Genomic DNA, 22,206 nt, shown 5'->3' with positions numbered 1-22,206 from the left:
ACACACACACACACACACACACACACACACACACACACACACACACACACACACACACACACACACACACCACCTCTGATGATGTTGTTAATTTAGTCTGCTTTCTAGGAAGAAAAAGTAGGTTTTCATGCTGTCGTTATTCATGAGAGCAAGATTCACCTCTGCAGCCCTCCTCTGTATAATAGTCCCTTTAATTCATGTGCAGTATAATCTTAAGCTTACCAACCTTGTTTACACAGAACTCGCCTCACTTAACCCCCAGTCCTTCCAAGCAGACCATTTTTATGCCATCACACAGTGTTCATTTAACTCTCTGAATATACATGGATACATGAACACTGAGGATTTTACTGTGTAGACTGTGTACGTTTCTTGCAATATCTACAGTAGATGTATTGTTTCCTGTTGTTTTGTGCAGATAATGTCAAGGTCGGACCGGATGGCTCTGTCATCACCATTGCCAATGCTCACCCTAGAAACCAGGGTACCTACCGCTGTGTGGCCAGTAACCTGTTTGGCATCACCCAGAGCATCGTGTCACTGATCGTCAGAGGTAATCTCAAGTGCACAAACTGTGCAAACACATAAATATACACACGCACACCAAAACATGTGTGCGTGTGTATTGGGAGATGTTTTTGGGCCAGAGTAGGTGTGTCACATCCTACACTGCTATGATCGTGGGCTGTATTTTCATTGCTATGAGCCTCCAAAGCTCATAGACCAACAGTCCTATGTGACAGGCTCCCCTTAGTGGCCGATAGGGTTATAAAGTCCTGACCATATTTTGGGCCTGTGCCTCCAGAGTCTCCTGTAGCTACCCTCACCCCAAGTGGACCTGTGCGGGTCAGGGTTGGTGACCCCATCAACCTGGAATGCCAGGCGTCAGGAGAGCCCCGCCCCTCGGTCACATGGCACAGACTGGACAGCACCCGTAAGACCATGCTGAGTAGCCCTGTGCCCATGGAGTCAAACGCTGTCATGCAGGTACAATACTCACACATGCACAATATGCTTTCAAAAACAGGAAAAGTCTTCATTTTTGAATGCTATGCATTGAAATGCAATCAGTATTTGAAAATACAGCTAGTTCTGTCTCCAAGACCACAGTTTATAATTGCATATTATTTATTATAATTGTTCAATTATAATAAATAATATGCATTACTTAAATGGTAGTCAATTTTTTTCTAGATCTATAGGTATGTGATTCTCAGAATAGAAATAGACCCAGAATAATTTCAGTGACAGCGAAAGATCAATGTTGTTGAAATATCAACGTAGTAATTTTCTTTTCTGGCAGATTCTGGCTGCACGTCCAGAAGACAGTGGCACATACGTGTGCACGGCTCGTAACAACGAGGGCTCGTCTGAGACCAGGGTGGAGGTTGTGGTGGAGGGAGGTTCTGGGTTGCCCACCGTGCCCAGGGCCTCTGTCCCTGAGCCCCTGCTGATCGCAGTGGAGGGACAGACCACCACGCTCCACTGTCAAGCTCATGGTAGGCCTGCTCACACTCACATGGAAAATGGGAACTCACTTTTAACATTTTCAATGTCCGGTCATTCTGCATTGCCGTATACAGTATTTTGCAAAAATATATGTTTCTAATACTCATGTTAATGCATAACAACTGTGGTCAATTTAATCCAATACTACATGAATTATTCATATATTAAATTATCATTTCAGGGTTGCGTGGTAGCTCAAACAGTTCACTGACAACATGTTCCTTGTGAGTTGCGAAATATTATACAATCAGATAAATGTATGCTTTTTTCCCCCTCAAGGTGTCCCTACGCCAAAGATCACCTGGTCTAAGCTGCGGGCTCCGCTACCCTGGAGACACAAAGTAGTGAACAACAGCCTGGTACTGCCCGGCGTGGGCCGGCAGGACTCTGGAGAGTACATCTGCAACGCCACCAACCATATGGGCACCAGTGAGGTCACCATCATGCTCGATGTCGAGAGTGAGTCTCAGTGAGGGGCTGTTCTTACCTCACATTCATTAGCTTGGGGGTTTTAGGGAAGATTTTAGTTTAATTTACAGTCTTTCTTGACTGGGAAAAAAACTGTTACAGTATGTTATCGTGAATGTCTTCTTAACCCATTAACTATACCTTTCAAGAGCCCATTTTGAGGTTCCTGTCGCTACTGTATGTACAGTATATAGCAACATAATGTTTTTGTAATCTTTGAATACATATTTGATTTTTTTCAGAAAACTTAGGTCAGGATTTAGAAGGTGTTTTTAAAATCGACCTCAGGTCTAAATGTGTTAATATCTTTTATCACAAACATGCATGCTCAATCCCCAATCTACACATGAATCCAATGCAGATTTGCATTAATCAATGCATATAATTATTTATACAGTAGGGCTCAAGTGGTTAACTCTTTAACTGCCAGAGTATATACACAATCTACCCCCTTCCCTGCCATAGAATAACATTGCAAAAATAGGTACAATGTGAATTTTGTCTCCGTTTATTTTTTAACATTGAAGTGAATGGAGCAGAAAATCTTCGCATCGCGTTATCTCCTGCTTCCTTTGTGATAAACAAAATTATTATTTTTTCTTTTTCTTTTTTTTTCAAAAATCACGTTTTTCTCGTCGACGGCTGGCTGAGCCATGCGGAGAAAAACTAGAAATCTCGTCAATGGCAGGAAAAGAGTTGATATCGGTGCTTTGTGGCTGGCTTGTCCCCCAAGTGCAGTAGTTCTCAGAAGTACACCGGGACAAGGCTACTACACACGCCAACCCCCAAAATGCTTGCCAGTACAAAAGCATGCAAAAAGCTCTTGCACATAGAAAGGCATGCAGGTTAGATGCTGTCAAAGGGAGGGTTAACCAAGCCCCCTATCTTGTCCAAACGATCACATGACCTATACTCTATCAACTATGAACCATGCCCTGTAACCTACCATAAAGCCTGATTTATACTAATACTGTCACACGCAACTAACTAAGCATAACACTTTTCTTACATGTCTTAGCTCCTCCCTATGCCACCTCTCTGCCTGACAACGTGGCTGTCCGCGTGGGCGAGGTGATCAGGCTGCAGTGCCTGGCTCACGGCACTCCTCCCCTCACCTTCGTCTGGAGCAAACTGGACGGCAGCCTGCCCCCCAGGGCCCAGGTCAGCGGAGGGGACCTCCAGATCAACCTGGCCTCCTCCGAGGATGCCGGAAGCTACAAGTGTGTGGCCAGCAACCAAGTGGGCACCAGTGAAATAGTGGCGAAAGTCACAGTCAGATGTAAGTGATGATGGCAGTGATAATTTTACTTGGTAAAAGTTTAGTTAAGATACGAGACGATGCTGGTAATATATTTTTCATATCTATCAGTGAAGCAAACATGAAAAAATGTTCTCATGAACAAAATGTCCCGCACACTGCTCTTGCTCAGCAGGCTCTTTTATTCAAATTGACAGACGTTTCGGTCCCACTGGACCTTCATCAAGAGTGTCTTTTCATATCTATCAGTGTCACTCACTTTATGTCTTGCCTTCTCCCTCTAGCCCCCCTGGCAGTGCGCGTATCCCCCCAAGTGGAAGTAAAGGCTCAGGGCAGTGCTGTGGAGTTCACATGCTCAGCAGCAGGTGGTGTAGAGACCAAAATTGAGTGGCTGAAGGAAGGAGGTGCCCTGCCACCGAACCACCACATCAAGGACGGAGTACTCAGGTGAGTTGTACACACAGACAAAACGGTAGATCTTTCACACACATTCGTACGTTAACAGGTCCGTTCATTTGAACCCACAGTACCCAGGTTTTTTATGCTCTTAACTGAGCTGTGTATACTCTACAGGATCGAGAACCTTGAGCAGAGCAATGAGGGTGTTTACATCTGCAGAGCCAGTAGTGTGTATGGTCAAGCCCAGGACACAGCCAAGCTTACCATCCAAGGTAAATAATATGTACCGCTATATATATCGCTAATATACATGTGTTTAACCCATTGAGACCTGAAGCCGATTCTACATGTCTCCTAAATCCCAACAGTTTTCTGAAAAACGTATGTTTCTATATCAGTGGTGCTCAATCTTTTTCATGTCAAGGACCCCCAAAATGATATGTATTTGGTCGCCCATCAAAATATTTTGTTCCAGGGACCCCTCAGAACCAAAGATTTGAGTTACAAATGTTCACTTTAAAAATATATATATTCAAAGATTTGCACACATTTTCACGAATTTTCAAAAATAGCAGATCTACAAGCTCGTAGCGCGGCACTCGGTGCCGTGCTATGAGCTTGTATATCTGCTATTTTTGAATAGCCCAAAGTGTAAAATAATGCTTTTTAGCTCAAATCTAAAAATGACACAGTTCCAGGTCTTAATGGGTTAAATCACAGCCACTCATTCTATTATTATATTATATTGTGCTGCACTCTTATTAAATTCTGTCCTCTTCAATTTGTATTCCTCCCAGCCCTGCCAAAGGTGATGATCAACGTCCGTACGTCCATTCAGACCGTCATGATTGGCAACTCAGTGGAGTTTGAGTGTCAGGCCATCGGCGAGCCACATCCCACGGTCAAGTGGAGCAAAGTGGGCGGGTCTCTGCCTAGTCACATCGTGGTGAATGGCGGCATGTTGAAGATCGAACAGGTGAAGGAGGATGATGCCGGGCAGTACCGCTGCACTGCCACCAACGATGTGGGCTCGGTGCAGTCACAAGTCGTCCTCAACGTCCAGTGTGAGTGCTTCAACACGTTGTGAACCACTGCACTTGTTTGTTGTTCTCACCTGTCGCGTCAAAGTCTAAATCTTTGTGTATTTGCATAGCTCTTCCCCAGATCGCCACCCTGCCAGAAACTAAGGAGGTGACAGTGGGATCTGACGCTGTCCTGCCCTGTTTGGCCTCCGGTTACCCTGTACCTCAGATCAAATGGTCCAAGGTAACCAACATTGTTTTACATGTTTTATAGTACAGTAAAATGTTACCCCCATGCCCTTTGTATACACTACAACAGAGGTTCCCACTTTTTTCCCAACTTTTCCATGCCAATTACCCCAAAATAGCCATAGCCATAAATAAAATAAACAAATAAATAAAACTGCCGATCTGCAAGCTCACAGTAGATATGTTATTTTTGCTTTTGATGTTTGAAATTGTTTTCAGATGTTGACCATAATGACATGCCCATAATAGGGATGCAGGGTTGAAAGCGGTCAAACTGGAACAATAATCGTATTAATTAAATATGATACATTTCTATGATTTTATTTATATATTCATTTTCCCTCTCCCTCCCGCATTTGCAAGCCTGTGCACTGCTCCGTGAACTTTGCAGAGGTTTTGTTAGAAGTGGGTACATTCTCTCTCTGACTGTGTGATGTGTGACTATTTTCTTAATCCAGCTGGGAGAAGAGCTTCCTCCAAAGTGTTTCCAGGAGGCCAATGTCTTGACAGTTCCCGGTGTCAGACACGAGGACTCTGGGACGTACGTGTGCACTGCCTCCAACAAGCAGGGCAAAGTGAAGGCCTTCACCACACTTGAAGTGCACGGTTAGTCCGCTCGACCGGATGTAGATCTGCTATTTTTGAAAAAATCTTGAAAATGTATGCAAATCTTTGAATATTTATTTTTTTAAAGCGAACATTTGTAACTCAAATCTTTGCTTCTGGAGGTCCCTGGAAGAAAATATTTTACAAATGTTCGCTTTAAAAAATGTTTATTACAAGTTTTGCACACATTTTCACGATTAAAAAAAAATAGCAGATCTATACAAGCTCATAGCGCAGCACTCGATGCCGTGCTATGAGCTTGTATATCTGTTATTTTTGAATAGCCAAAGAAATCTAAAATGACAGAGATGCTTTCCCAGATTGAATGGGCTAATGTCCAAAATAGCCATACAGTAGGGTTCTGCTTTTATGTAGATGGATTGAATAAATGTAGTTGTTTTCTATTTGCATGCATATTTGTTAATAACAGTGTAATTGTGTGGTCTTTTCAGAGAGAGTCATGCCCTACTTTGCCCAGGAACCTCTGTCCTATCTCACTCTGCCCACCATCAAGAATTCCTATAAGGCTTTCAACATCAAGATCACGTTCAGACCTGATAATGTTGATGGTAAGGAATCACCTTCTATCATGTACCAGCAAACAGTTTAATTGTAGTATTTACTTCTTATTTTCTGTTTTTGTCGATGTGTCTTTCTTCTGTGTTCATGATGTTTTTGTGATGCGTGTTTTTGTAATTGTCTTTCTTTCACGTATAATCTTTCTTCTGTGTTTATGATGTTTGTGTTGTGTGTTTTTGTAATTGTCTTTCTTTCACGTATAATCTTTCTTCTGTCCTCCTCCCCTTCTCTCTCCTACCCTCCTTCTCACCCCCGGTGGTGGGAAGGTCTCATACTGTACGCTGGTGAGTGCTTGAGAGCAACAGTAGCTCAAGTGTGATGCAGTCAACGTTGCTTTTGTTGGGCTGCATTAGACTTTCCCGTAATGCATCCAAAATGAAGAGCATTTTTTCCAGTGGCTGTCTTAAGAGATGCCAGATGGTGAATGGGGCTGTCTTCATACAGGCTTGGCAATCATTATTGCACAGTCGCTTGTCATTGCACCGCTGTCACCAGCCGAATGATTACTGGTTAACTGTATAAGGCGTATGCACAGTTAACTTGATCATATACCCTTCTATTTTATTCCATCAGCTTCTATTATACCAGTGAGTAATGCTTCTCAGAATGTCTAGCCTTGTATTAGAGAGCCGTATCATATCATTTAAATATCTAGGCTTATATTGTTTAAACAGTCCTTACTTTATGTTATCTAAACATTGCTGCAGTTCTGAAAATAGCGATTACCCCGTTCAGACCTGGGCCCAATTGACATGGTTTGTGTCCAGCTGCTGGTGTGTAGATTGAGTGGGGGTTTCCCACAGAGGGCAATGAAAGTAGAAAGTGTTGCATTGATGTGACTGAAAGTTTACTGAGCAAGATTTTGATCCTACTTGTGCTGAATTCCACCCATCTGGTAGCTAAGTGGCAAACATGCACAAACATAAAAGATCAATTCAGCCCAAGAGCCTAACTGTGCTTTATGTTAAGGCAGATGGATTGCTATATTGTGATGCACATCGTTTCACATCATTTTTGACAGATACTTTGGGACTTTCAAGACATGATAAAGAGACCCCACCCTGTGTGACATGTTTATGCAATCCACCTCTCTTTCTTAATGACTCTCTCTGTCTCTCTCAGAACTCATTTGCAGACCTCTCACACAGTCAAATCCAGAGAGTGGATTTTACCGTGCAGAGATTGAGAGAGACAGTAATGTTAGGAGGCATGTTACCAGACTGGCCCGGCTTTGACAATATTTTGATGCCTGTGTGGTCCAGTGAGCATGTGTCTCTGGCGTGGATGTGATCATTTTGTTGCTGTCGGGCTGAAACCTTTTATCTGCATATTTAAAAAGGTTTTTGCTTTTTCATAAATTGATTCCCTATTTTATTCTTTGTCATAGGACAGCCATGCAAAAGTAGCGAATATAGCTGATCTACGAGTGCACAGTGTGACACGTTGTGTACTTATGCACATTTTTTTTTAAAGAGCCATTTCTGAAGATTTTCATGAACAAAATAGGGACACCAGGTTGAAAGTGTTTAAGTCTGTCTGTGGGTTTTATAAATATCTAGCCAATGAAAAGTATTAACAAGAGCTTGTGACTAAATAATAACTACATTGGATATATTGGAACACAGGTTTTGCACATTCAAGGTTTCCAACCGACAGCGACGATTTGCACCCTGGCTGTGCCCAGTGGCTTTATATTCCCCTCGCTACAGCATGTTGCTTTACCATTCAACTCGAAGTGTGTACGTGTGTGTGTGTGTGTGTGTGTGTGTGTGTGTGTGTGTGTGTGTGTGTGTGTGTGTGTGTGTGTGTGTGTGTGTGTGTGTGTGTGTGTGTGTGTGTGTGTGTGCTGTAGGAGTGAGCACGTGCGATTGTGCGAGAACCATATTCACTCTGTGTTTTCCGGTCTCCCAGGTATGATCCTCTACAACGGCCAAAGGAGGACCACCGGAGCGGACTTCATCTCCCTGGGACTGGTTGGCGGCCGTCTGGAGTTCAGGTCAGTGCAGGGTTAAGATCAATGCTTATATGTGCCTCGTACGCAACTTTTTCAAGTCAAGGACCCCCAAATTGATATGTATTTGGCCGTGGACCCTCATCTGATAAGGTTTTATCCAGGGACCCCCAGAAGAGAAGATTTATGTTAAAAATAATTCCAAATTAGTCAAAATGCCCCCGGATTGTTTGATATTTTGTTTGAACATTTCAGAAATAGCAGATACTGTACTGTACAAGCTTGCAGCATGGGGCGAAGTGTACATCTGCTATTTTGGAATAGCCAACATATAACTGTAAATGGAAAGTGGTTAAAATGATTGTGATGCTATGTTAAGTACTTTTGCTGGGGACCCCCTGGAACACCCCCCCCCCCCCCCCCCCCCCCCCAGGACCCCCGAGACCCCAGTTTGAGAACCATTGTCTTAAATTATGTGACATTGTTGCGTAGATGATGTTGCATTTAATGTTCTCCAATTATTCAACCTCCCAGGTTCGACGTTGGCTCCGGCATGGCCACCATCCGTGACCCCAACCCCATCAAACTGGGAGAATTCCACACGGTGGAGCTGTACCGCAACCTGACCCTGGGCGTCATCATTGTGGATGGAGGGGAGCCTATCAACGGCAGCTCCCAGGTACTGCTGGGTTAGGATTAGGATGATTTATGCAAGGGGGGGGCACTGTTAAGAGCAGTGGGTCTCACAATTTAAATTTCAAGGACCCCCACTTTGATATCCTATGCATTAGGCCTGAGAGGCCATGCCTCTGCTTTTGATATCCCTTCCTCTGGACATTGATTTTTTTTATCACCAATGGGGATAGGTTGTATCCCTGTCTCTAGTCAGACTGAATTCAATCTGGGAACCCAATCGGTAAAAAAAAAAAAAGGAAAACATTTTTTTTGTGTAAAAACAGGAACTCGGTTTGGCTCCTCCCCTTTCTTAGACTATTTCCTCCCAGGTGCTTCTGTGTTTATTCCTACCAACAACAACATTACATGTCTAAGGCTGTAGTGCTTAGACTATTTATGTTGATAATATCACTTTTTTTTTAACCATGTAGGTTAACCCTGGCATCCCTATTTTGGGACTATATTGAGCTATTTTTGCTATTTGCCATTATGAAGAAGTATTGGGCTTAAGTGGTTAACAAAATCTAATTGTGCAAGGTATGCACTTTAGGTAATAAAATTAAGTTACCATGTCTTTTTGTTTTGTTTTATTATTTTACATCCAAGGGTTTGTTTTTAGTTTGATGATTTAATATCAGTAAATAATTTCCTATAATATCTCTCTGCAGGGCAAGTTCCAGGGTCTGGATCTGAATGAGGAGCTGCATGTAGGCGGTTACCCCAACTACACCCTTCTGGCCAAAACCGCTGGCATTAAGACCGGCTTTGTTGGTGAGACGTTGCTCTGAACACGGCATAATTACATTTCTTTAAACAGTAAATGGGGGAGCGGACAATCCACTGGTCTTTTAATAACAAACTTTCTGTGTGTTTGCTCTTGATCTGCTCTCTGTGCAGGCTGTATCCGTCAGCTAATCATCCAGGGTGAGGAGGTCATTTTCAAAGACCTAGATCGCAGCTCCACCGGCGTGACAAACTGCCCCACCTGCAAAGATCACCCCTGTCAGGTCAGTCACATCTGGCCAATTCACATGTCACATTGTTGTTGTTTTTGTTGTTGTTTTAATTCTGGACCTTAAAGGTTAATACAGCATATGTTGCATGCATTATCACTTATAAAATATACGTGATAATGCATGCACTTATTTATACATTATCATGTATCATGTACATTGTGTGCTAATAGTAGTTGTATTCCAGTAGAACCAATTCCTTTTCTTCCATGCCCTTGTTCAGAACCAAGGGACCTGCGAGGATTCAGACGCCAGCTTGTATAAATGCAGCTGTTCCAGAGGTTATACTGGCAGCAACTGCCAGCACCACTCCTCTCGGCACTGTCATTCAGGTACAGCGGACAGACATATCTGAACACACAAACACACCACTGCAGCTTGGACATTAGGGACAGACTGCTGTCAGCATTGTCCTATGCACCTTATATGCAGCACATTCCTCATAGTTAATCTAACTCTGAGTTTAACATGTTGTGTACAGTATGTATGTCTTACTGCTGACCTGTATTCCTCACAGAGGCTTGTGGACCGGATGCCACCTGCATCAACCGCCCCAGTGGCCTGGGCTATGACTGTCGCTGCCACCTGGGCAAGTCTGGAGATAAATGCATGGATGGTAAGACCAGGCCCTCTATGCAATTCACCACCACGTGTTTCCATTGTAATAAACGCAGGATTAGTATCTCAATTTCACCTGCGCATTTTCCAGGTGATCAGGAAAAAACAAACAAACAAACAGAAAAATAAACATTTGGGTGACCGTATGTGACTTAAAATGTCCTACGAGACAGTAAATTGACATGCCGTCCTTGCGCCTGCAACAGGTGAATTGGTAACAACTCCACTGTTTGACGGGGAGGAATCATACATATCCTACCCTCCCCTGACCAACATCCACGATGACCTGCGCGTCGAGCTGGAGTTCAAGCCTCTGGAGAGGGATGGCGTGATGTTCTTCTGTGGAGGGAAGAAGATGAAGGTGGAGGACTTTGTCGCCATCTCGATGGTGGATGGACATGTGGAGTTCAGATATGAACTGGGCACTGGTAAGATAAACATTAGCATAGATAATGGGTGGACAGTGATATTAGCTGCATTGTAGCTGTGCAGGGTCGAAAGTGAGTTACCCTGGTTGAAAACATCTTTCTGTTTTTTTTTTCTTTCAGGCCAGGCTATTCTTGTTAGTCCAGAGCCGGTGTCTCTGGGCCAGTGGCACAGAGTGGTGGCCGAGAGGAACAAGAGAGCCGGCCACCTCCGACTTGACCAGGGCCGAGTGGAGAAGAAGACTTCTCCAGGGAAAGCCCAAGGCCTCAACATCCACACCCCCATGTATCTGGGTGGAGTCCCCAACATGGACATCTTGCCAAAGCCGGCCAACATCAGCGAGCTTTTTGAGGGTTGTATAGGAGAGGTGAGATGAGATGACAGAGCTCTCTGTTTGAATGACTTGGTAAAATATATTTTGTACACATGAAAAAGACACAATTTATCATTAATTACTAGAATCAGCAGTTGTTCTTGTTAACAGTATTTGTGTGGTGATTTGACATGAACAGTAGGAGAGCTCTTCTGTAAATACAACACCAACACCACACCGTTGCATTGTGATAAACAATAATAGACACTAGAGAATTGTTGTATGAGGAAAATCTGGGCTAGCGTCCAACATTCAAACAAAGAAGGAACGCGTAATGTGTCTGCCATGAAGTGGTACATTTAACCTTGCCTGCTCTGTCTTTTGCTCAGGTCTCCATCAACAATAAGAAGGTAGACCTGTCGTATAGCTTCACAGACAGCAGATCAATCCGTAAATGCGTGGACAACAGCCCTTGTGATCGCCGGCCCTGCCTCAACGGTGGCCACTGTATGTCTAGTGCTGAGTACGAGTACCAGTGCCTCTGTAAAGATGGCTATGAAGGTGAGCTCCTCTTCACAGTGTAGATGTACTGTATATGGCTGCTCTATGTGCACAGCATAAAGTATTTCAGTGATGTCCAGGGGTTCAACAAGTATTGTGAAATGTATTCATGATTCAGTAGTTGGATCGATCAATTTATCGATTGATTGATTGTATGTTCAATCGATGGGTTGATTGACTGAATTCCAGGGTCTAAAGAACTCGTATAATTATTCTTTCTGCATTATTATTCTCTGTATCTCTGAAAATCTGACCTGGGGCTTTTCCATGAACCTGACATTTGACCACTGACTGTCATGTGACCACACAGGTGAGCGCTGTGAGGTGGTGAAGGACGTATGCCAGAACAGCCTTCAGTGCCAGAATGGCGGCAGCTGTGTCGATGGCCAATGTGTGTGTACCACAGGCCACACTGGTCTTTACTGTGACGAAAGTAAGTGCTGGATGTAGTACTTGTTCGGTTATTGCATTTCCCTCACATTCATTCAACTTAACACTGAGTAATGGACAATGAATCATTTTCGCTATCAAATAGCAAACAGCACATACGTATACCGTAGTACAAGCGGGTTAATATACATGAATTAGAGTAACACGTTTATTTCAGTAAAACCAGGTTGACTAGAAGCCACTGGTTTATCTTCACAATGATACATGGGATTGTTGCAGTTTTTCAACCGGAGGGCATAGACATCTCTGGAGGTCTTATCAGTCTTCTCCACAATGTGTGTCCTCCTAGAACAGCACACATGTTAAGTACCAAATGCACGTGTTCTGTTGACAAAGGCATCAATCACCATGTAGCTTTATACAAACCTGACTTATAGCTTAGCCAGATTTCCACTAGACAGACAGATATATACAGTCAGGATTGGGGCGCATATGGCTTTAATTCTCAGCAGTCTGAAAGTCCTCTAATATCACACCAGTCCGTCATTTGGTTGGGCCTCCTAGGCCCAAGTGATTAAGTGTGTCTCACCCCTGCACTCTCATGGCTATATCCCGCATACGCAGGCCAGGTCTCCAGCTTCTCCGAGGCCCTGTGGAATATGGAAGGTAGCGGGGCAAATGGTATAGTATCTGAATATTCAGTCTGCCTGACACGACCGTGACTAACAGGGGCCGTCTGACCGCAAGGGGGCCCCATCCAGCCCCAAACCGACCGTCTACTGCCTAACACACGCACAAGCACATGTACATAAAAAACACACAAACGTATGTCTCTGCTTAACTGTTGACCAGGTCACTTATTCTGTGGAAAGTTGGGAGAGGGGAATTCTACATGAATGGTGAATTGTATAGTGGTATGGTACAAATGCAGTTGGGAGATCAACTGGCTTGTGTCATGTTTCTGGACCTGTGGCACCTTTTTTCATAGTTTTTGGGAGTTACACAAAAATGTAGAATTCCCCTTTTTTCTTCTTCTTGAGCGTCATGTCCTGTGACATAACTACTCACCATTATCATGAAATCTTGTCTGTCAAAACTGCCTGTTCACACAAAGAAGAAAGAAAAACCCAGATACAAAACATTCTTTCCTTACTTATTTTGTTACTATGTGGCAACATCCAATGTATACAGTATACTGTACACATACTGAAACAGCAGGGCTGTGTTGTTACTAACCACTAAAAGTGTTTATTGAAAGTACAATGTGATATATTGTTGTTTTGGTGAGGTGACATTATTCTTAAGCTTATTTATGCAGTGTGCATGGAGCCAATATTTTGGTGAGTGTCTGATGCTTGTCTCTGGGAAGCGAGTAGCGTTAGTACCGCTAGTTTGAGCAACTTAAGTTAGCTTTAGGCATCATTTTACTGAGGTTAAGGTTAGGAATAAGGTTATCTTTAGGCATAATTTTACTGAGGTTAAGGTTAGGAATAAGGTTAGGATTAGGCATAGTTCCAAAAATGCTATACAGATGTTCAACAAGGCAGAACTGTCAATTACAGCGACTACTGGCCAATCACAGCACGTCCTTACCGGGTCTTGCTCAAACTAGCAGTACTAACGCCACTCGCCTCTGGGAATGGTCAGGGATATTGTACTGTGTGGCTGCTCATGTTGTTGATATTGCCATGTAAACTGATTTTGAAGCCTTGTTCAGTTTGTAGGAAAAAAAAACGTATACTTTTTGTGCCAGTTTGATGTGTTATTCTGTGTATGGATTTTGAGTTGAAGATGTCAAATGTTATGTTTGGCATTGATCCAGGCAAGTTCAGCATTGTGTTTGACTTGAATTAATTGAAAGCATATTTTTATTCATAAATGTAATCAACCTGGACTATTTGACCAGGGTTCTTCTTCCATCCTACCACCACCGGGGGGCGCCGTAACAGTGAGGATCGCAACAGACTGTACACAACATGCTTACCATGGTTATTTTGATGTTTTTTCTAGATTCTCCTTATCAGTATGCAGCACATTTCCATGATGATGGATACGTTGCTCTTCCAAAGACAATTTTCCCAAGAAGGTATGTATGGCACACCTAAGCACATTGACTGCATTAGCTTTTCATAGCTTAACTACTTAAGATTTATTTAAAGATGTAATGACGGTGAACATAGCAAGCTATGCTTTGTTTTGTTTGTTTCATGGTGTTCTGTGTCATAGTGCCCACGATTCTCCGGAGACCATTGAACTGGAGCTCCAAACCAGCTCCGCAGAGGCCCTCATCCTGTGGCAGGGAGTGGTAGGTTTTGGTTGTCAGTCCTTAGTCTATAACCATGAGGCAATTGACTATTGACACGATGGCCACCCTGCCCTTGGGGAAACCCAACCCTGGGTGGGCCCCCAAGTATTATTGTAACGGCAAAATGGCTGCCGTGTCAATATGAACAGTTAACCCTGGGAGTGGACAGATCTTGTCTTGAATCATCCTCTGCTCCCCATCTACACCCTAACCTCCCCATCCGCACCCTAACTTCCCAGCTCATTCGCACCCCTAACCTGCACCACCTCCTCCGATTTACAGGTTTCACCAGTGCAACACTGGTATTCTCACAGCAGCCACAATAAAACAGCACTGACACTGAGAATGCATCTTCTTTCTGAATGTACCATTGAATGTACCACTGTTGGCCTGCACTTATCACTACACTGGCTGGTTAAACATTTGTTGTTGTTGTTGGCATGATGGCTGCCGACCCCACTGATTATGACACTACCAAGTTAATGCATGTTTGCTGGTTTGTGCTTTGCCTCTCTAACTCATCGTCCATTTTTTGTCAGGAGACCATTGGCGCACGCAATTTGCGCAAGACGCATGCTAATAAAAAGGTACCTCTCAAAACACCAAGACACTCGGCTTCCGGTATGTTTCAAAACATGTGGTTTCTATGCAATATAAGAATCTGTAGATGACGGACACTTCTTAAAAACCACACGTTTTCAAATGTACAAGAATCTGGAAAAAGAGTTAACGGCCGTCCACACTGAGAATAACAATAAAGATAACTATTACAATTTAGGCGTTTAGCAGACGCTCTTAATCCAGAGAGATTTACAGTAAGCAAGGACAACACAAGGTAATACATCAAATAGTAATCTAGGATCATAGGTAGAAGAACCTATCATCAGTCTAACAGTAGCATATCCCAAAAAAAAATCAACAATCTGTACATTGAAACTATACACCAGGTCAACAATGACCTGGCATAACTATAACGATAATGATGTGAGCATGTACACACAATGAACCATAATGTTCTATACACATGTTGAACGTGAGTGATGTGTTGAATGTGACACTCTGAAATCTTTGATGGATTTTGCTTTGCTGTCAGTGATTTTATCGCTCATCAAATCGCTTTGAAAGTGATCCCAGCGATATTGTTCGCAACTGTTGTCGTTATAGCTGTGGTGTGCCAAACACTTCAGTTAGAAAGACTTTTAAAACGCCATATTTATAAATTAGTTTTCTTTATACTTAGCATTCTTCGTGTGGACAGGCCTTTTAAGTTTGTAATGCACCATGGCTTTCCATTTCATTTGTATCTTGCATGAAAGGTTTATGTCACATCAGTCTTATTTTATTAAAACAAATTTAATACTGAGATGACAAAAGTTTTCTCATCAGGCAATACTGGATGTGTTTTTACTTTGCTAAATGTATTTCCAGGAACTGGGAGAACAAGGCAAAGGCAAGGACTTCATCAGCCTTAGTGTGCAGAATGGACACCTTGTCTTCAGGTGACATAGTTTCATATCTTCCACATGTTCCATTAGCGCAGCCACCTACATTAACCCTCAATATTGTCTTCCTAGTTTGATACCTCAGCTATATGATGTGAAAGGGGTTGTTTTATATGCTCATGTCAGTGCTGGTACTATGCAGATGTGTGTGTAATGTTCCTGTGCTGTACAATATATGTACAAATGTACAAATATCCATTTGGTGTGGATTTTACTCTGCGCTCACATGAGTACTGTAGAAAGACTAATGTTGTGTATGTTATATCCAGTTACCAGCTAGGCAGTGGAGAGGCAGTGATCAGGTCCTGGGAGCCCATCAATGATGGCAAATGGCATAAGGTCACAGCAGTCAGGTATGAGGATGTGTATTAGTGCATAAACTCACCGTTTGACACAGAACACATCGCTGTTATGAATTCCTGTATTTGTATGATTTATTTTTTTAATTTGATTTATGAACACTGATATTCGTAATGTTCGGTTGGGGTTCAGTGTACAGTGAGTTGTGTATGTTTGTTCCCGACAGAACTGGTAAAGAGGGATACATCCAGATAGATGGAGGACCCATGCGACATGGACAATCCAAGGGCAAAAGCCTTATGGTCAATACCAAAGGCAGCATATACTTGGGTACGCTCAATGAAGAAAACATTTTATATGCATTTTTATTACAGCCCCATACGTCTGTATATTATGAACAATTCCAATCCAAGATCACATTTCTAATTTTGTGTGTGTGTGTGTGTGTGTGTGTGTGTGTGTGTGTGTGTGTGTGTGTGTGTGTGTGTGTGTGTGTGTGTGTGTGTGTGTGTGTGTGTGTGTGTGTGTGTGTGTGTGTGTGTGTGTGTGTGTGTGTGTGTGTGTGTGTGTGTGTGTGTGTTCCTGTGACAGGGGGAGCCCCAGACATGGCCGTGGTGACGGGAGGAAAGTTCTCGGGGGGCATGACAGGCTGCGTGAGGAACCTGTCACTGATGAACGCCAGACCAGGCCAGCAACCAGCCCAGGCCATCGACCTGCAGGCCCACGCAGCGCAGGGCGTCAACGTGCAGCCTTGCTCCTCATAGGCCACAGCACACACAACCACATCTACACACACACACACATACGTATATGCAGACACACACCCAGAGACTATGGAGTGATGTCCCAGTCACATGCACACACTCACACACCAGACACACACAGAGAGACTGATACGCCTAGAGATCCTGACTAAAAAACAAAACATGGTGCTTCGCTGCTACCAAAACAAAAAAGATGAGAGAAAACCATGACGAGGCAAAAAGGATACCTTTCTCTGTGTGCATTGAAAAACAAAAAAAAACACACAAAAAAGAGAAAAAATGAAAGTGATATTAACAAGTCTTCTCTTTCTCAGTGTTGTATTGCTCGATGAAGGACTATTAACACAGGAGAACCAGTACAGTTTACATACTCTCTGCAGTAGCTTTAGCCATGATGAGAAGAGTAAAGAGTAAAATGCTATAGGCCTTCTACGATGGGTCAGATCCTATGGAGTTGGAGATGTTTTTACAGCACTGAATTTTTATTTATATACATATGAATATAGTATATATATTATATTTGTGGGGGAAAACATGCAAACTAACCATAACTGCTCTTCTACTTTTCCCTAGAGTTTATTCTAGGGTTCTAATACTGTGTGTCCAGGGCTTTTTGTTTAGTTTTTTTTTGTTATGGGCCTAACTGTATTAATACTTGAAGACTTTTAGGCCTTCTTTTTTTCACCTCTGTAATGCCTGATTTATGCTTTGTCGTACGACAGGGTCGTATGGCCAACATAGTCGATCTACAAGCCCACAACGAGTCGCATTCACACCGCTTTGTGGGCTTGTAGATCGGCTACCATCGCGTGACAAAGTATCATCCACCCATAAGGGAACCTTCTGGGCGAGCATGCTTACGAGTATTTTGCATCTTGTTGAGAGAGGGGCTGCACACATGGTCACGGCACATGCATCTTCAATACGCAACTCAGGTGAAGACGCAGCGAACATAACAGAAATCAAATAGACAAACACAACTCTTAGAGAAACCGGTGGTGCTTGAACATGGCTGAATTGTTTCTGAACTCAAAGTCTTTTTCCTTCATAGCTTGGTGGCCTCTTCTGTGTCTGTTTTTCTTTTTCTTTTTTGTTTTATGAACGAAAACTTGGTGCTAACGTCAGACATTAAGACAGAACCCACAGTCATATAACTGTCTGTCTGTCGCCTTTTACTGTTGTCGTAGAGATGCTCAGTTTTAGAGTTTAGCTTGGATGTCAGTGTAAGAGGGGATGCACTTGTGCTTATGAGATTGATTTTATGATGATGTGATGTTAACTCTGCAGCCTTGTTTGATTGAGTGGATCTCAAAATAAGAGGTTTTATGAGCAGAAAAGGGGTCTAGTTCTATAGGTTGCTGATAAAATTGAAGAAATTATTGTTTGTATAAAACTATCTGCCAGCCAGGTAACATTATTGTTGTCATTTGAGAATGTGTGCGTTTACACGTTTAGAATATTTGTTGGTTCTGTATGTCTCATGGCCTGCCATTTATCACAATCCACGTATTATTGAGGCTCTTTATGGTGTTACTTGTGTGTGTGTGTGTGTGTGTGTGTGTGTGTGTGTGTGTGTGTGTGTGTGTGTGTGCGTGTGCGTGTGCGGGTGCGTGGGTGCAAGTCAAATCATCCATATCCTCAGGAGGGTCAACGCAGAACTGCCTCAAGTTATTAGTCATTTCAGTATTAGTAACCTTAGTAGCAATGCATCAAAATATAGCAGTGGTCTTTTGTCAAACTCTAAAGGCTACGTGGTTTTTGTGAAGTGTGAGATTCATTTAAGCTTCCTCAACATGCAGTGGAATACGTAGAGTTAGGATAGGATAGTACTATGGTAATGTAGAAAGCCACCTGCAGGTGCTGTGACCAGTCGTGTAGCTCCCATAGAACATGCTCGCCCACTTTTAACTGACCACATGACAAACCCATCATGGTTAAGTTCACCTTGGGGTTCACCAACCTTTCACCTTAAACTTAAAAATGTTTGAATTAATATTCTAAAAACAAAAAAGGAGCACTATCATTTCACTTAGAGTTGCTTCATTTTTATTTATTTTGTTGTTGTTTTTTTGTCTTATTCTTTGTTAGGTCTTTTTTCTTCTTATTTTCATTGCTGTTTCCAGGCTTGATGCTGCAATTTTTTTAGAGCAATCAGAAAAGCTTGCAATTTTCTTTTCACTGGTTATTGCGTTATTGTATATTGACTCCCACTCCCCCACCCCTTTCTTCCTTTCTTGTTTGAATTAAATACTGTCCCTGTTCCTCGAGGTCTTCATAAATACCCAGCCCCCCAACCTCCCATGAAGTTCTCCTGACCCTCCAGTCATCCCCACATCATCCCTTTGGAGTGTTCACCTGTGATGCCTGACTTGAGCTACTTGGTCAAGCAATGGGAAACTGGTCTTACTTATTATGTTTAGTATGATGAAATAAGTCTTAGGCTCCAAATATAATGAATCATCTTTATCTGCTAAAAAGGTGCCATCCTTTAGTTTTTTGTATTTTTTGTGGATGGGTAAGAGCCAGTCAACCCTGCGATCAAAGTTTGGAAGACATAGTGCTTTGTCGGATTCCTCTAATGCTTAATTTATAATCCGTTGTATGACGGAGTTGTGTGCGGAAAATAGAAGATCTACGCATTGTGAGGTTGTAGATCGGCTGTTTTTGGCGCACGACACTGGCGTGTGACGATGTATGAATTAAGCTTACTGTATCTGCTCTAAAACTGGACTTCCATATCATGCATATACACTGTACATGATCTGCCTCCCAATCCACACTGCGTAGCTTCTTTTTTTTTTTGGTCACCGCGAAATAAAGCATGGCTAAAGAAGGCGTTGACTTGATGCCATAGAGGCACACTGTCAATATTGATGGAAGTTTAGAATTTCAGATTTTTTAAATCGTTCATATTTGTCTTATGTTTTCAATTTGGAATGAAAGACAAACAATGTTGAGATTAATTATCACCGAGTTAAGTGAATGAAAGTGCATCAGATTTAATATTGTCCATGTCGGGATGACCTGCTTGTGTTCCTGACTCCATTTCCAGTGTTGAAAGAACCCCAGCCCCCCTCCCCACCTTTGGTGTTTCTTAATTAAAAACAAAATTCATGTGCTATTTATTATTTCCTGAGTTTACTTATTTTAATTTGGTGACTGGGAATGAGTTTCTGTGGTTTATTTGCCATAAGTTTGGACAGTTCATCTGAATGATTTGTTCTACTCATTGAGTTTATGCCCACATCTAATTCATGATATAGACAGGATATAGACTGAAAGCCAAGTGTTCCCCAGCAGAAAATTGCACTTGAACAAGGTTTGTGTTGAGTTCTCAAATTAATCTGGACCACAACTATGTGGCTCTCATCATTAATGCAGGGCTTTGCTATTTGGTGTAATAAACCTAATATTATGCCATTTGACAATACAGCCTTGGTGAGGCGCCCCTCTGTATTAGTTAGAATGAGACCAAATGAAGGCTACTTGAGAGCCAGTATCATTAGGAATGTTGCAAAAGACCAAACAACCAAATGATGAGAATATATATATATATATATATATATATATATATATATATATATATATATATATATATATATATATATATATATACGTAACAGACTGAGGAGTTCCTGTCATCAGCAAAGTCCCTCCATTCATAAGCAGTAGTTGTGCAACCAGACTGGATAGGCCGAAACACTATTTCATGATAGGAGAAACACTATTGACCATGTATTCTAACCTTGAAGACATTACAATGTAGTAATTTTGTATCTTGTCTGAATACACTGTGCTTCTTGTTCCAAAAGGCCTCAGGAACATCTGGCATTACACAGGATATACAGTATGCCAGATGGCGATACATCTGGCATTACACAGGATATATTATTGAAAACTTTCAGATAGTAAGATTATTTTGAACAAGTCACCCTGACCCAGCCGATTGCCTGTGGAACAATAAAACAAGAGTTTCATCTCTTCATTTGGTTTCCGCTCATTTTATATTTTGCTATAAACAGCCAAACTGGTTTATAAGATTCTTAAAGCAATCAATAATAACAATAATAATAATAAATATAGCTGCAAGCAGTAACAAGCGGTTTTGAGGGAGAGGGAGAGAGAGAGAGAGAGAGAGAGAGAGAAAGTTAGAGAGAGAGAGAGAGAGAGAGGCAGGCAGAGAGAGAGAGAGAGAGAGAGAGAGGCAGAGAGAGAGAGGCAGTGAGAGAGAGAGAGAGATGGGAATTTGAATTAAGTGGGGGATGCCAATAAAAGAGGCGAGGGTGGGGGCAGCTTTGCTATGAGCTGGGAATGAGTTCCATAGGGAGGGCGCTGCAACTGAGAAGGCCCTGTCACCCCAGGTTTGTTGCTTTGTCTTGGGGACCACCAGGAGGTTGGCATCACCCGACCTGAGAGAGGGTCAGAGAGGTAGCGGGGAGCTTCGTTGTTGAGGGCCTTGTAGGTGGTGATCAGTATTTTGAAATCTATACTGTGTTTGACTGGGAGCCAGTAAAGGTCATGGAGGACTGGTGTGATGTGGTCTCTGGTTAAGTCCTAGTGACTTCACCATTAGTTAATGGTGAGGACCAGGAATTAGTGATGACTATGTGTATGATTTCATCATTAATTAATAATGAATTAAGCGTTAATTACGTGTTTGAATTTGCATGCTCTAATCGAAAAAGTAAGGTCTTCCTATATGAGGACAACATCAGTCACCAGAACCAGAGACTTGTTTTCAATTAGTCTATGGGCTTATAGATGTGTGTGTGTGTGTGTGTGTGTGTGTGTGTGTGTGTGTGTGTGTGTGTGTGTGTGTGTGTGTGTGTGTGTGTGTGTGTGTGTGTGTGTGTGTGTGTGTGTGCGTGCGTGCGTGCGTGCGTGCGTGCGTGCGTGCGTGCGTGCGCGCGCGTGCGTGCGTGCGTGCGTGTGTGTGTGTGACCAAATGAACATCAAATGTAAATATTTTCAAACAACTGAAAAACTGTCTGGGTTGCACACAAAAAATCAGAGTAGCCTACATGAGAAAATGACCCCACACATGTAGATGTTTCCCTCCTGCTATCCACCTGTTTCCTAGGCTTGTGTTTTCCACTTCCTGTCGGATTTCATTGGATATCATTAGTCATCTGACCGGTTTCATTGGATTTCATTGGATCAAAAGACAGGAAGTGGAACACAGTGAAAAGCCTAGGAAACAGGTGAATAGGTGGAAATAGTGGGAGTAGGCTACCAGTGTTAATTGAACAGCAGGTGTTTCCAATAGTCATTGTGCTTTCCCTGTGCTGGACCTGGCCA

The 22,206-nt window shown here is 42.6% G+C and overlaps 1 protein-coding gene across 14 annotated transcripts in view; it reads left to right on the top strand.

The window, feature by feature from the left end:
• hspg2 (heparan sulfate proteoglycan 2) overlaps positions 1-20,029 on the top strand; it is a 102,985-nt gene extending 82,956 nt beyond the window's left edge. For 10 of the 14 annotated variants that reach the window (XM_084068108.1, XM_084068111.1, XM_084068110.1 and 7 more), the window contains 30 exons: positions 419-553; positions 806-987; positions 1,304-1,499; positions 1,789-1,968; positions 2,996-3,256; positions 3,520-3,682; positions 3,809-3,906; positions 4,432-4,698; positions 4,788-4,900; positions 5,364-5,511; positions 5,964-6,080; positions 6,357-6,374; positions 8,002-8,086; positions 8,576-8,720; positions 9,385-9,487; positions 9,614-9,723; positions 9,953-10,061; positions 10,247-10,345; positions 10,554-10,775; positions 10,896-11,140; positions 11,476-11,647; positions 11,958-12,080; positions 12,662-12,718; positions 14,048-14,123; positions 14,264-14,342; positions 14,882-14,929; positions 15,771-15,841; positions 16,114-16,197; positions 16,371-16,474; positions 16,736-20,029. In XM_084068108.1, coding sequence (XP_083924234.1) covers positions 419-553; positions 806-987; positions 1,304-1,499; positions 1,789-1,968; positions 2,996-3,256; positions 3,520-3,682; positions 3,809-3,906; positions 4,432-4,698; positions 4,788-4,900; positions 5,364-5,511; positions 5,964-6,080; positions 6,357-6,374; positions 8,002-8,086; positions 8,576-8,720; positions 9,385-9,487; positions 9,614-9,723; positions 9,953-10,061; positions 10,247-10,345; positions 10,554-10,775; positions 10,896-11,140; positions 11,476-11,647; positions 11,958-12,080; positions 12,662-12,718; positions 14,048-14,123; positions 14,264-14,342; positions 14,882-14,929; positions 15,771-15,841; positions 16,114-16,197; positions 16,371-16,474; positions 16,736-16,908 — 3,983 coding nt within the window. In that variant the 3' untranslated portion in view covers positions 16,909-20,029. The remainder of the gene's footprint in view (positions 1-418; positions 554-805; positions 988-1,303; positions 1,500-1,788; positions 1,969-2,995; positions 3,257-3,519; positions 3,683-3,808; positions 3,907-4,431; positions 4,699-4,787; positions 4,901-5,363; positions 5,512-5,963; positions 6,081-6,356; positions 6,375-8,001; positions 8,087-8,575; positions 8,721-9,384; positions 9,488-9,613; positions 9,724-9,952; positions 10,062-10,246; positions 10,346-10,553; positions 10,776-10,895; positions 11,141-11,475; positions 11,648-11,957; positions 12,081-12,661; positions 12,719-14,047; positions 14,124-14,263; positions 14,343-14,881; positions 14,930-15,770; positions 15,842-16,113; positions 16,198-16,370; positions 16,475-16,735) is intronic. The other 4 variants (XM_084068112.1, XM_084068115.1, XM_084068113.1 and 1 more) reach the window with 3 other exon arrangements.
• The last annotated feature ends 2,177 nt before the right edge of the window (positions 20,030-22,206 follow it).

Source organism: Gymnoscopelus microlampas (assembly GCF_963454915.1).
Source record: "Gymnoscopelus microlampas genome assembly, chromosome: 10".
Lineage (NCBI taxonomy): Eukaryota > Metazoa > Chordata > Actinopteri > Myctophiformes > Myctophidae > Gymnoscopelus > Gymnoscopelus microlampas.
Note: the sequence above shows the minus strand (reverse complement) of the source record. Positions and strands in the feature narration are given on the sequence as shown.